The 13,005-nt window shown below is 38.2% G+C and overlaps 1 protein-coding gene across 1 annotated transcript; it reads left to right on the top strand.

Annotated features, from left to right (window-relative positions):
- The first annotated feature begins 7,252 nt into the window (after positions 1-7,252).
- Positions 7,253-7,762, top strand: LOC145111280 (uncharacterized). Its single transcript, XM_079047574.1, has one exon. It carries the CDS (start codon positions 7,253-7,255, stop codon positions 7,760-7,762), a length of 510 nt encoding a protein of 169 aa, XP_078903700.1.
- Positions 7,763-13,005: the final 5,243 nt, after the last annotated feature.

The raw sequence follows: 13,005 nt of genomic DNA on the forward strand, positions 1-13,005 counted from the left end.
GGGCCGGGTTGCGTATTTTTTAGATCTTCCAACTGAGCTCAACCAGATCATAGCATATTCCATGTCTCTCAGCTACCGAAGTGTTTGGTGGATGATTCCGTAGTGGTACCCTTGGAGGATATTGAGGTGGATGACCGCCTGAATTATGTTGAGAAGCTAGTGGCAATATTAGATTGGAAGACAAAAACCTTTAGGAACAAGGTGGTGGCGCTTGTGAAGGTGCAGTGGCTGCACCGCAAGGGGTCGGAGTGGACTTGGGATCCCGATGAGGAAATGAGGGAGCATTATCTAGGATTGTTTGAGACTGAGGACTTCGAGGATGAAGTCTGATTCAAGTGGGGGAGATTTGTAACGCCTCATTTCTGGTATGATTTAATTTCAAAGTATTGCATTTTCCTGAAGAACTCGTCGAGTTGGAAGCCCCAAATCGATGTGTTGAAATTATTTTTGGCCGCCGATTTTCACAAGGCAACTCGACGAGTTGAGGAGTCTCAACTCGACGAGTTGACCGCTCAGGAGGAAACCCTAATTTTAGGGTTTTGCACCCTATTTAAACACCTTAAGTCCCAGGTGTTGGCCTCATTTCCAGCCTCCAAAGTCCCTAACCCTAATTTCGAAACCCTAAAGCCTTTGTGAGTGTTGTGAGCCCTTAGAGAGTGTGTTTTGGTGTGTTGAAGCCAGTGGAAGAAGGAGAAGCTTTGTGCAAGGTGGTGATTCAAGCTGGAGCCTTCACGATCCAGATTCCTTCCTTAATTTCCAACATATTTCTGGTATAAAGCTCTAAACTTGATCAATATTTGAATAGATCTCTTTTTGGGGTAGTTTTGAAGCCTTTAGCCATGTTTGGGTGATTGGTGGGGCTGAAGGTCGTCCCAAGTGCTATCTTTCCAGATCTATGGTCCTCTTGAGCTCTTTTGGCATAAAGGTGCCAACTTTATGGTCTTAAGCGCTCCATACATGCATTAAGTCCATCTTATGGCTTCTTTTAGACATTTGAGTCTCTTCTAGGCATACTTGAGAGTAAAGTTGGAAACTTTATGTGTGTTAGCAGCCTTTAAGGACCAGATCTGTATTATGGAGCTTTGTCTTGGTGAATAAGTGCTTATTGTTTAAGCCTTAACCTTTTATGCTAAGGGTTTGGGTTATCTACCCATTAGGATGGTTCTTAAGAGTAAAGTTGGAAACTTTACGCTTCTAGTCGATATTTTGGTCCAAATTCGAGTGGTGGACCTTTTAGTTTCGAGATTAGTGGCTTAATGAATTAAGAGGTGTGTTTCCTGAAGGACGCGACGAGTTCATAGGTGAAATTGGCGAGTTGGATCGACTTTTCCCGATTCTGCTGGCTAAAGGGGAAACTCGGCGAGTTCATGGGTGAACTCGGCGAGTTGGACGAGCTTTTTGAGATTTTGTTGATTAGTGAGGAAACTCGGCGAGTTGAGTCAACTCGGAACGTTGACTTTGACTTGGACTTTGACCAAGTTTGACCTTTAAGGGGTTTTTGATATATTGATCGGTATCTAAGGGATTGTTTCTGTTTAGGGATTGTGTAGAGCTGATTTCTGAGACCGATGATTTATCCAGTTATCCTTCATAGTTTTAGGTGAGTTTCCTTACCGGGTTTAGCGGGTCGAAGGCACCAATGCCCGTCCATGTTTATGTTATGTTGATAGAATGCTAGTTGTCTTTGTGACTCTTTCATGTACCAATGTTTATATGTTATTGGACTAAGGTCCGATGCCGGGCGAAGCCCGATGACTATCTATATGGTGTCTATATTACATGTGTATGTGTTTATATGCTTTCCGAGATTAGCTCGATGACCGGGCGGGGCCCGATGGCCGGACGGGGTCCGATGACCGGGCGGGGACACTGTATGTTTACTGTATGTTTGGTATGTGGTATTTTGGGGGAACTCACTAAGCTTTGTGCTTACGGTTTTCAGTTTATGTTTAAGGTACTTCCGGTTCCAGACGGAAGAGCTCGGGATGACTGCATCGCACACACCATTGGATTCTGCACTTGATGTTTTACTCTGATTTTATGACAGTTAATACATTGGTTTTATTTAAGATGATTGGGTGATAACGGAATCACTATTTTATCTATTATTAAAAACAAAATTTTTGGGACCATGTTTTTGGTTGTTACACAACACCTTCCCTTTTACTATAACCCTTGGCAACTAAACGTGCCTTATACCTCTTAACCTCATCATTTTCCTTATATTTAATTTTACAAATCCAACGACACCCAATTGGTTTCCTATTTTTGGGTAAGTCAGTTATTTTCCAAGTCCTATTTTTGTATAGAGCTTCCATTTCAAGATTCATGGCCTTAACCCATTCATGACTATTAGAAGCTTCAATATAGGACTGAGGTTCAACTATTTTATTATGATTAGTTACAAAACACCTAGTATCATTGGACAAGTTAGATTAGTTAACAGTCTTTTCTATGCCATATTTATACTTTCCCTCAACTATATAATCATCAAACCTACTAGGGAGACGAGACTCTCTTTTAGAACGAGTAAGACTTATCGAAGAATCAAGATGACTAGAACTTTTTTGACCACTTTCCTCAGCCAGATTGGGAAAAACAGGACCATACCTATCTGTTTGGGATACAAGAGACTCTTCAATGTCACGAGTAGTATCTGTTTGTGAAGTACCTGTTCTATCATGACCTTGAGAATTTCCTGCATTACCCAACGGATAATCCATTCTCTGGTTATCCAAATCTGAGTCATCATTAGACAATTCAGACAAAATAGGGTCATCATAGGAAAAAGGATCCACATAGCAAGTCTTATCATGGATGTCATTTAAAACAGTATTTTGCATTTTAAAAGGAAACACGGATTCATAGAACTTCACATCCCTGGAAACAAAAAAAAGTGTGGATAAAGACTCTGAAGTTTATAGCCTTTTTTTTTATCTAAAGAGTATCCCAAGAAAATACATTTTCATCCCTAGATGAAAATTTATCACAATTATTAAGCTTAGTGGAAAAACACAAACAACCAAAGACACGAAGATTATCAAAACTTGGAGCTTTCTTGTAAATCAACTCATATCGAGTAAGACCTTGTAAAACAGATGAAGGAGTTCTCTTTATTAGAAAAACAGCTGTCAAAATGGCATCACCCCAATGTTTCAAAGGCAAACCAAACTGAAATAATAGAGCCCTAGTAACATTAAGAATGTGGCTGTGTTTGCTCTCTACAACACCATTTTGTTGTGGAGTATGAACACAAGAGGTTTGATGTAAAATCCCATTGTTTTCAGTAAATATTTTCATCCGAATATTTAAAAATTCAGTCCCATTATCAGATCTTATAGATTTAATATTAGTTTCAAAATGAGTTTTTAACATGTTAGAACAAAATAACAAAGCATTGATAGACTTCATCTTTGGATTCGAGAAGAAACACCCATGTATCTCTAGTGAAATCATCAACAATAGTCAAGAAATATCTAAAACCATCTATACTCTTAACTCGATAAGGACCCTATACATCACGATCAACAAGTTCCCCTAGTTTTTTCAAAGAATGTTGACTGACAAGGAAGGATACCCTAGTTTGCTTGGCTTTATGACAAATCTCACAAGGAGGCAAAGGATCACTTTTAAAATTGAGTTTATATTTAAGTATAATAAGAGCCTGATCAGTGGGATGTCCAAGTCTACTATGCCAAGTAAATTTGGAAACATAACAATGAGGGTTATTGAAACTTGGAGACTTATTACATGCATATATGTTATCAAGGTAATAGAGTCCATCAGATTGACTACCAGTCTCCACCGTCCCCTTGGACTGTGACTCCTGAACATAGAAATTATGCTCATTAAAAACAAGACTACACTTACTGTCTTTACACAATTTATGAACAGACACAAGGTTAATTTTGAAATCAGGAACAACAAAGACATCAAACAATTTAAGAGAATTTGATAGTTGTAAATTTCCTACTTTATTAACTTGAGAAGAAGAGCCATTAGGATGACTAACTCTTAGATTTAGTTTAGAAACATCCACATGATCATGAAGAAGTGATTAAGAGGCTATCATATGTTGATTAGTTCCTGAATCAACCACCCATTTTTGACAATTAGAATTAACAAAAGAATTGCATGAAATACCTGCCATGTTGGTACTGACAAATCCTTCATCCAACCCTTGCTTGTCATTAATGAGTTTAAAAAACATAGCATATTGTTCACTAGTGAGATAGTGACATTTGGAATTATTACAGAAAAGTTTTTATTTTGATTATTAAACTTTGATTTGGGTTTATAATCTTTGGGATAGCCAATAATTTTGAAACATTTTTCAATTGTGTGACCTTTCAGGCCACAATTCTTACATTGAGGAATTTGATTTTTACCTTTAACTTCCTTTTGATCAGAAAATTTAGAAACAAAAGGGGAAGACTGAGGTTTATTATTACCAGAAGAGCTAGAGTTAAAACCATGTTTTTGATTTGACTCTTCTCGAGAAACTAAAGAAGAAATAGTTTTGACTGTAGGAAGAGGCTCCATTAATAAAATATGACTTTTAACTTGGTTATATGAATCATCTAAACCACTTAAAAATTGTATTAGTTTCATTAGTTTTGCGTGATTGTTAAAACTAGCAGCAGCCTCACAAGTACAACTAGTGAGTTTAGTAAGACCATCAAATTCTTTCCAATACGACTGAAGTTTATTAAAGTAATCTATTAAAGATAGGTTGCCTTGAGTAAGAGAATTAGTTTTCTGATGAACATTAAAGATAACAAATCCATCAGTTTTATGGTATGTTTCAGACAGATCTTTCTAGATATCCCGGGCATTCTTAGAACATACATGATTTGGATATATATTTTCTGAGATAGCCCCAAGAATCCAGGAACAGGTAATAGCATTAGCACGCTCCCACTTAGTCTCTTTAACTGGATCATTAGTAGGTTTTGGAATAGTTCCCTCCGTGAAACCAAGTTTGTTGCGAGCTTTTAACGCTCTAATCATGGAACTACGCCAAACCCTAAAATTTTCAATTCCTATGAGTTTGAAATTAATAACACTAGTTATAGTGTTGTCAGAGGGATGAATATACAGAGGATCATCAAGATCAATGGGATCCTTCCTAGAATTACTACCACCAAGCTCTATAGGACCAGTCATTATTCACACGAATAGTAAACAAACCAAAAAACACACAAACAACAGGAGGAATGTGAACAAACCAATATAAATCCACGTTTGTTGGGAGCCCAGGGTTAGTCAACAATATTTAAACAACTTTTTACAAGAATAGAGCAAAAAGATAGCACAATCAAGCAAGTAAAAACACCGAACAAGTAATATAGATGCAGAGAGGAAAGATCTCACAGCGATGAACGAAAACGCTTTATATCACAACTCAGTCAGGGCTTTTAGCCGCAAAGACCAAGGAAAGAACAACAGCTTAAAGCTCCTTTCCCTGTAAGAGTTAACGCTCTTAATCCTTTCCCTTACAAAGTTAAATTGGAGATAGATGAAGTTAATTCGAGATTATTTCTTCTTTCAACTTCGTAGGAACAAGGGTTATTGAAGAAGAGATTTATGCCCTTTTCAATGAACCAGTTTGCAGTTCGCAACAGATCTGCAAAAGAAACTACACAACTCGCAGTGCTTTTGAACAGAAAACAAATCGAATCAACAACGAAAGCCGAAATGAGAAACGATCATGAGAGAGGAAACTCTAGATCGTAGAGTTGCGTACAATCTATAGTTTTCTCGCACAAAAAAACCCGATTGTTAAAAAGAAACAAAATAACAAGGGAATACGGAACATCACCTTGTCAACAAGAAGATCCAAACAACGGACGAACGAGAATCGATCAGAGAAATCGAGTCAACTGAGCAACCTTGTGCTCTGATACCATGACAAAATTATAAACACGATTTCCCAACATGATCAGCTTGATTTTAAACCAAACCAGAACGTTTACATGTACAAATACATCAAAACCCTCACTACATAATTCCTATTCTACTCTCAATAAGATTCACATAGATATGAACATATTATAATCAAAAGAGGAAACCCTAAAAAAGGTGAAACCCTAATCTGCTTTGAACGAGAGAGAGAGAGAGAGAGAGAGAGAGAGAGAGAGAGTACAAAGAAGATATCTATCTGAATTAACGTAAATAATAATCAAGCCAACATTAAATACATCGAGTAACAATGACGCGGTAACCCGCGTACAAACCCGAATACATTTACACAATGCACCCTCCAACTTCTGCACAAATGAACCTGCAAACTAAACTGAACAAACATATAATAAAGAATAAAAAGATTAGTTTGAAAAATACCTTTTATTATTTCAACTTGAATAAATGAAACGTTATCATATGTTTTGAATATCATCATATATCTTGCATCAAATTTTTATGTTATAATTTATATATTATTGTAATAGTGAATTTACCGGTCATGGAGCATGAATTGTTTGTGGTTTGATGTGTATCCCGGGACTAGGTAGCTAGCTATCGAGTTAAGAATGGAAAGGGTAAAATTGTCTATCTTATGATTCTTAAAGAAGTAGATTAGGACTATGGCTTTGGGTGATAATTTGTTCAAAAGATAGCCAAATTCTTAGGATTTGTGTGTATTGTAATTTGGGTTAATGGCATGTACATATTGTGTAATTTCCGAATATATCCTTTTACACAAGTCGGTGTATATGGGGAAATGAGGAATCCTAGTTCGAGCAGGAAGCTAGGAGTTTATTTATGAGTCAAGTTTCTTTGGAGAGAAAGATTTAGGATCTCTATGTATAGGTTATGTATCGACTTAGATGAGTTGATTACTAAAGTCTATTAAAATTGTTTTGTAACCCAATTTTTGAGATATTTTCTTGAATTATAATAAGAAGCTAGTTTTTTCATCTGTTTATTGTTTTATCAATTGTGTCCAACAATACATATGTTAGTTTAGACTAGTCTTAGTAGACTAGTCCAACAATATATATGTGATGGTTTTTGGTAATATTATTAATATTCAAAAAAATTGGTTAATATTGGAAAATGATAAAAATACATAAACGTTATGTTGAAATTTTATAAGAAGGGAAAATGACACATTAGCACTACGATGTTTTTCACATTTGCCAAGGAGGGCTCGTCTATATCGTTGGGAAAAGACGACAGCAGCTTAGGTGGCAACAAGGGAGACAGTGAAGTTAGTACCACAGAGGGCTCGTCTATATCGTTATAGGTTCCCATGCTCAACTCGAAGAACTACACTGTATGGGCGATACACATAAGAGTGATCCTGAATGTACACCAAGTCTGGGATGTCATTGATTCAGGTGCGACGGACCCCAAGAAGAACAACATTGCTATAAAGGTATTTTTTCAAGCAATTCCCAAAGATCTCATATTGCAAGTTGGAACGATGGAGACGACAAAGGAAATATGGGAAGCAATTAAAACACGACACGTTGGAGCAGACAGGGTGAAAGAAGCACAAATTCAAACCCTAATGACTGAGTTCGATAATCTGAAGATGAAAGAAACAAGTACCATTGAGGACTTTGCAAGCCAATTATTGAGTATATCATCGAAATCATACTCCCTTGGAGAAAAGCTAAGTGAGACTAAGCTAGTCAAGAAATTTCTCGCAAGCCTACCAAGAAAATTTATTCACAACGTAGCATCGATTAAACAGGTTCTTGATCACAAGACTGTTGGATTTGAGGATGTGGTAGGACGCTTGAAGGCATATGAATAACGGATCAGGGAATCGGAACCAATCAACAAACAAAGTAAACTAATGCGTACTAAAGTTGAATCCTCTAATCGAAATTAATAATCAAACATGGGAGGGAGATGATGTTGTGGAGGTGGACGAGGACTGGAGGTCAACACGATAACTCGTACCATCAGCAGCAAAGGACCACTCCTTCAAGCAATGGGGAATCATCCGATAAGACGAAGGGTAAGCCCAAGGATAGATCCAAAGTCCAATGTTATAGGTGTGATAAATTTGGGCACTTCGCTTCTCAATGCCCTGAACGAAAAAAAAACAAACTGAAGCTAACTTTGTTGAGTTAGATGATCATTACCCACACTTGTTCATGGCTAAAACCCTATACGAGACGGTGTTATTGAATGAAAGGAGCGTGATTCCAAGTCGCTATGAGTCAAATGATGATAACAAGAACACATGGCACTTAGATAATGGTGCAAGCAATCATATGATGGGTAACATTTCTTTCTTTACTGAGATAAACAAGCGTATAGGAGGACGAGTAAAATTTGGAGATGACTTATGTGTCGAGATCATGGGTAAAGGTTCCATACACTTTGAGGGAGTTAGTGGGAAACAAAAGCTACTAACAGACGTGTATTACATCCCAAGCCTCAAAGAAAACATAATCAGTTTGGGTCAAGCAACAGAGATAGGATGAGAGGTCTTGATGAAAGGAGAGTATTTGCTATTATTTGATAGCCAAAACAACCTTATTTTCAAAGTAAAACGATTGGTAAACAGACTTTACAAAACCAGGATTGCAATCGGAAAACCTGTGTGTTTACATAGTCAACTAAATAATCTGGATTGGTTGTGGCATGCTAGACTTGGGCATGGTAGTTTTGAGAAGATTGCAATTTTGGGATGAAAGGAGTTAGTCAATAGCTTACCACTCATCAAGGGGAATGACCAACTATACGATTCATTCCTGGTTGGAAAACAAACTTGCAATCCATTCGCCAAGAGATCACAATTTTGAGCAAGGAAACCTTTAGAACTCGTTCATGGCGATCTATGTGGAGCCATATCACCGCAACCCTTCATTGGAAACAGGTATATTTTTGTTCTAATTGATGACTACTCACGGTACATGTGGTGTTTTTTAATGAAGGAAAAAGGTGATGCAATAAAATAATTCAAGACATTCAAAGAAAGGATGGAGACGAAAATAGGAAAAATTATGTGTGTATTCCGAATTGATAGAGGCGGCGAGTTCACTTCACATGATTTTAACAAATTGTGTGAAGATCATGGAATGATGAGGCACCTTATAGCACCATATACGCCACAACAAAACCGTGTGGTGGAAAGAAGAAATCGCACCCTCCTTGAGATGAATAGAAGTATGTTAAAAGAAAATAAAGTTCCAAACAAGTTTTAGGGTGAAGTTGTACTTCATGAAGCTCACATTTTAAACTAAATACCAACCAAAGAGGTAAAGAAGATGACTCCATATGAATCTTACTACAAACAAAAGCCAAATATTATACATCTACGTGTATTTGGATGTGTAGCTTACTCGATGATTATAGGACCTCATGTGAAGAAACTTGATGATCATTCAACAAAAACAGTACACTTATGAATAGAACCTGGAACCAAAGGATATTGAATCTATGATCCAGAAAAATAGAATATTATAGTTTCAAAAGATGTTGTTTTTAACGGACAAAAAGGGTGGAATTGGAATGAGAACGAAAATTCCACACTCTAACCCGTAATGTTTAGGGTACACTGGTCAAGTCATGTCGATACAGGAGACGAGTTAGTGACATATTGCCCAAACAATAGCAATGAACATAAATGGCTAGTAACCGGTGAGGACGAGGAAGAAGGAGTCATTAACGATGAAGGTGGTGACATCGTGACACACGAGAATACAAACCATGAAGCTCTCAAACATCATGAACCAACACATGCCACTAATGGAAACATCACGACAAATCCTACTCCTCCAAGATCAAGTCGGGTTACTAACTTATTAGCAAGATTTAAAGACTATGAGATGAATTTTCTCATTTAAAATCTCGAACTTTTGCTGTCTTTAAATGAAGATGATTCATTGTCTTATCATGAAGCCAAAGACAACCCAAGGTTGATAAATGTTATGAGAGAAGAGATGAAATTAATTGAAAGGAATGGAACTTGTAATATGGTCCCAAGACAATGTAATACACCCATCATCGGTTTAAAATGGATCTTTAAAGTCAAGCGAGACACAAATGGGTTCTTCAGCAATGTAACATCCCAAAATCACAATAATTGTTTTTCATTTTTAATTAAAGAGAAATCAATGTTTTCAATAAAACCCAAGTCATAAGAATCCAAGATCAAGTACAAATGTTCCCAAAATCAATGTATCATAACATCTCTAAAACATATCACCAAGGATGTGTATGATCAGGCCTTTGCTTTTTCCCGATCATCTGAAGTACCTGAAACATAAAAATTAAACTGTAAGCCAAAGCTTAGTGAGTTCCGCCAAAGAACCATACACAATCAGTACAGATAACAACATGCATATATGAGCCTTCAGCCTGACTGGACTGCCTCGCATGTCCTAAAGCCTATCTGGACCGCTCTCCGGGTCTTCGGTCTGACTGGACCGCCTTACAGGCCTTCAATCTATTCGAACCGTCCCGGGTATCTTGGCCTTCAGTACAAAGCAGGACCGCCTCAACGCAACAAACCATAACATGTCAACATATACAATAACAATCAATAACCAACAACTCATGTAATCATAGAGATCTAGCAATATAACACACACTTAATAAACACAGGTAATCATACAAATCTCCCAATCTAACACATACTCAACATAACATCAATCCAATATACCATGATACATAATCCAGTGGGCCGGAATTGGTGCCTTCGACCCACAAGTACAGTGAGGAAATTTCACCTCACAGTATGAAACGATAGCAGAAAATAATGTTACTCCAAACACCAACTCTACAAGTCACCTATACAACAAAAAATAACTGTAACACCCGAAAATTTGAGGAACACCTTTGAGTATAAATCCCTCTTTTTGAGGATTTGACACGTCGTGATGGAGGCACCAACACGACGTGTCGAGTTATGAGAAGGCGTGGGTTGTGTTATGGTCAACACGACGTGTTTCCTATTGGAACACGGCGTGTTGATGGCTGGGAATGAAACCCTAATTTTCTGGGTTTTTCACCCTATTTAAAGGAATGTGGAGACTAGGGTTTTTTCACCCTCAGCCCCCATCAACCCCTCAAACCTTGAGATAAACCCTAATCATCTTTCCCTCCCATTTTGAAGCTAGTTTGGTGTTTTTGAGGAAAAAGGTGGAAGAAGGAAGTAAAGATCCATCAAGCAAGTCACATCCTTCAGTTTGGCACTCTTCTGGACCTTTGTAAGTGTCCAAGATCCGATTTTTATCATTCAAAGTTGCTAGATCTTAAGTTTTGTCCTTTTTTATTCTTGTTCTTGGATGTTGGAATGGGTAGATCTCATAAAGTTTGCAACTTTATGATTCTCCAGGTCAAGGTGACATAGTGGTGCCTTGTATCTGATCTATAATCAAGTTTTGGTGCCATGCATAGAGATTAGGTCATAAATCCTCATTTTTGACCTAATATGGGTTCAAGACATGCATTGGACATGTATGTCTAAAAAGCACCAACCTTTGGGATGGTTTATTCATTCTTATAGAACTACTCGAAGAGTTGGAAGCCCCAGACTCGTCGAGTAGAAATGAGTCTTGGATGTGGAGTTTAAGCTATCTACTTGACGAGTCGAGAGTACTCGACTCGGCGAGTAGGTCGGCCAGAGTGAAACCCTAATTTCAGGGTTTTGCACCCTATTTAAGCATCTTAATCCCCACCTTTTGGCCTCATTTCCAGCCTCCAAGTCCCAAACCCTAATCCTCGAAACCCTAGAGCACTTTGTGAGTGTGTGAGCCATTCTTGAGTGATTTTATGTGTTCTTGAAGCTAGAAGAAAAAGAAGGAGCTATAAGGTTCAAGGAGAAGATAGTAGATCCAGAGATTTCCTTCCATCCTCATCACTTTCTGGCAATCAAGTCTCTAGCTTGACTATTAGTTCTTTAGATCTCTTTAGTTCCATTTTATGTGGATTTTGGTTCAAGAATCTAGATCCTTGGGACATAGACGTCCCAAGTGGCTTACCTTCCAGATCTGGAATCTCTAAGGGCGGTGAAGGCATAAAGGTGCAAACTTTATGCCATTGGAGCCCCATGCAAGCCTTAAGGATGTTATTATGGCCTTTTAAGCCCCAAAAGGCCATGCATGGAAGTTAATTCTAAGATTTTACGTGTTCATTGGGATTCTAGGGGCTAGATCTCAATTTTCATGCTTTGGTTTGGAGTAATAAGGCTTGTAGACAAAGATTTATGTCTTAATGAGCTAGGGTTTTAGCTAAACCCATTAAGAAGGGTTATCAATGGGTAAAGTTGGAAACTTTACCCTTAAAATATTATTTACAGTGTATAGAGGAAGTATGGACGTTGTATTCGGAGAGTAGAGGCTTAATCTGTTAAGATGGCCAAACAGACAGAGGATCTCGTCGAGTCCATAAGGGAACTCGACGAGTTGGATTGGGTTGTCCCGTTTTAGCTTAAGGTAGAACTCGATGAGTCGGTGAAGCGACTCAACGAGTTGATTCGATAAATCATGACTATGAGTAGCCTGGGACCTCAGCGAGTCAGGGGGAGACTCGATGAGTTAGATCGCGATTTCAGGTTCTAGGACTCGACGAGTTAATGGAGCAACTCGACGAGTTGGGTCAACCAGAAGGTTGACTTTGACCAAAGCGTTGACTTTGTAATGAGATAAAATGGTCATTTTACCCTACGAAGAACTATTAGGCTTTGATTAAGTGATATCGTGTTATTAATAGCCGAGGAGTCGTTGGAGCAGTCGTCGGAGATTCCTCACTCAAGATTTCAGCAATCAGTTTTGCGAGGTGGGTTTCCTTCAGTAGGAACGGGTCTACGGCACCATGGCCAACCCGTATATGTGATATGTTAGTAGCTGAGTGTGGGCGGGGCCCGAATCTCATAGTAACCGAGTGTGGGCGGGACCCAAGTCTCGTAGTATTATTTGAGTATAGATATGTGACTGCTTGATAGGAATATGTATACTTGTTGTCTGTGTGATACTTGTATGCATGTTAGTAGCGGAGTGTGGGCGGGGCTCGAATCTCCTAGACAACGGAGTGTGGGCGGGG

This window comes from Lactuca virosa, chromosome 5 (assembly GCF_052849685.1).
Source record: "Lactuca virosa cultivar CGN04683 chromosome 5, Lactuca_virosa_CGN04683_v6, whole genome shotgun sequence".
Lineage (NCBI taxonomy): Eukaryota > Viridiplantae > Streptophyta > Magnoliopsida > Asterales > Asteraceae > Lactuca > Lactuca virosa.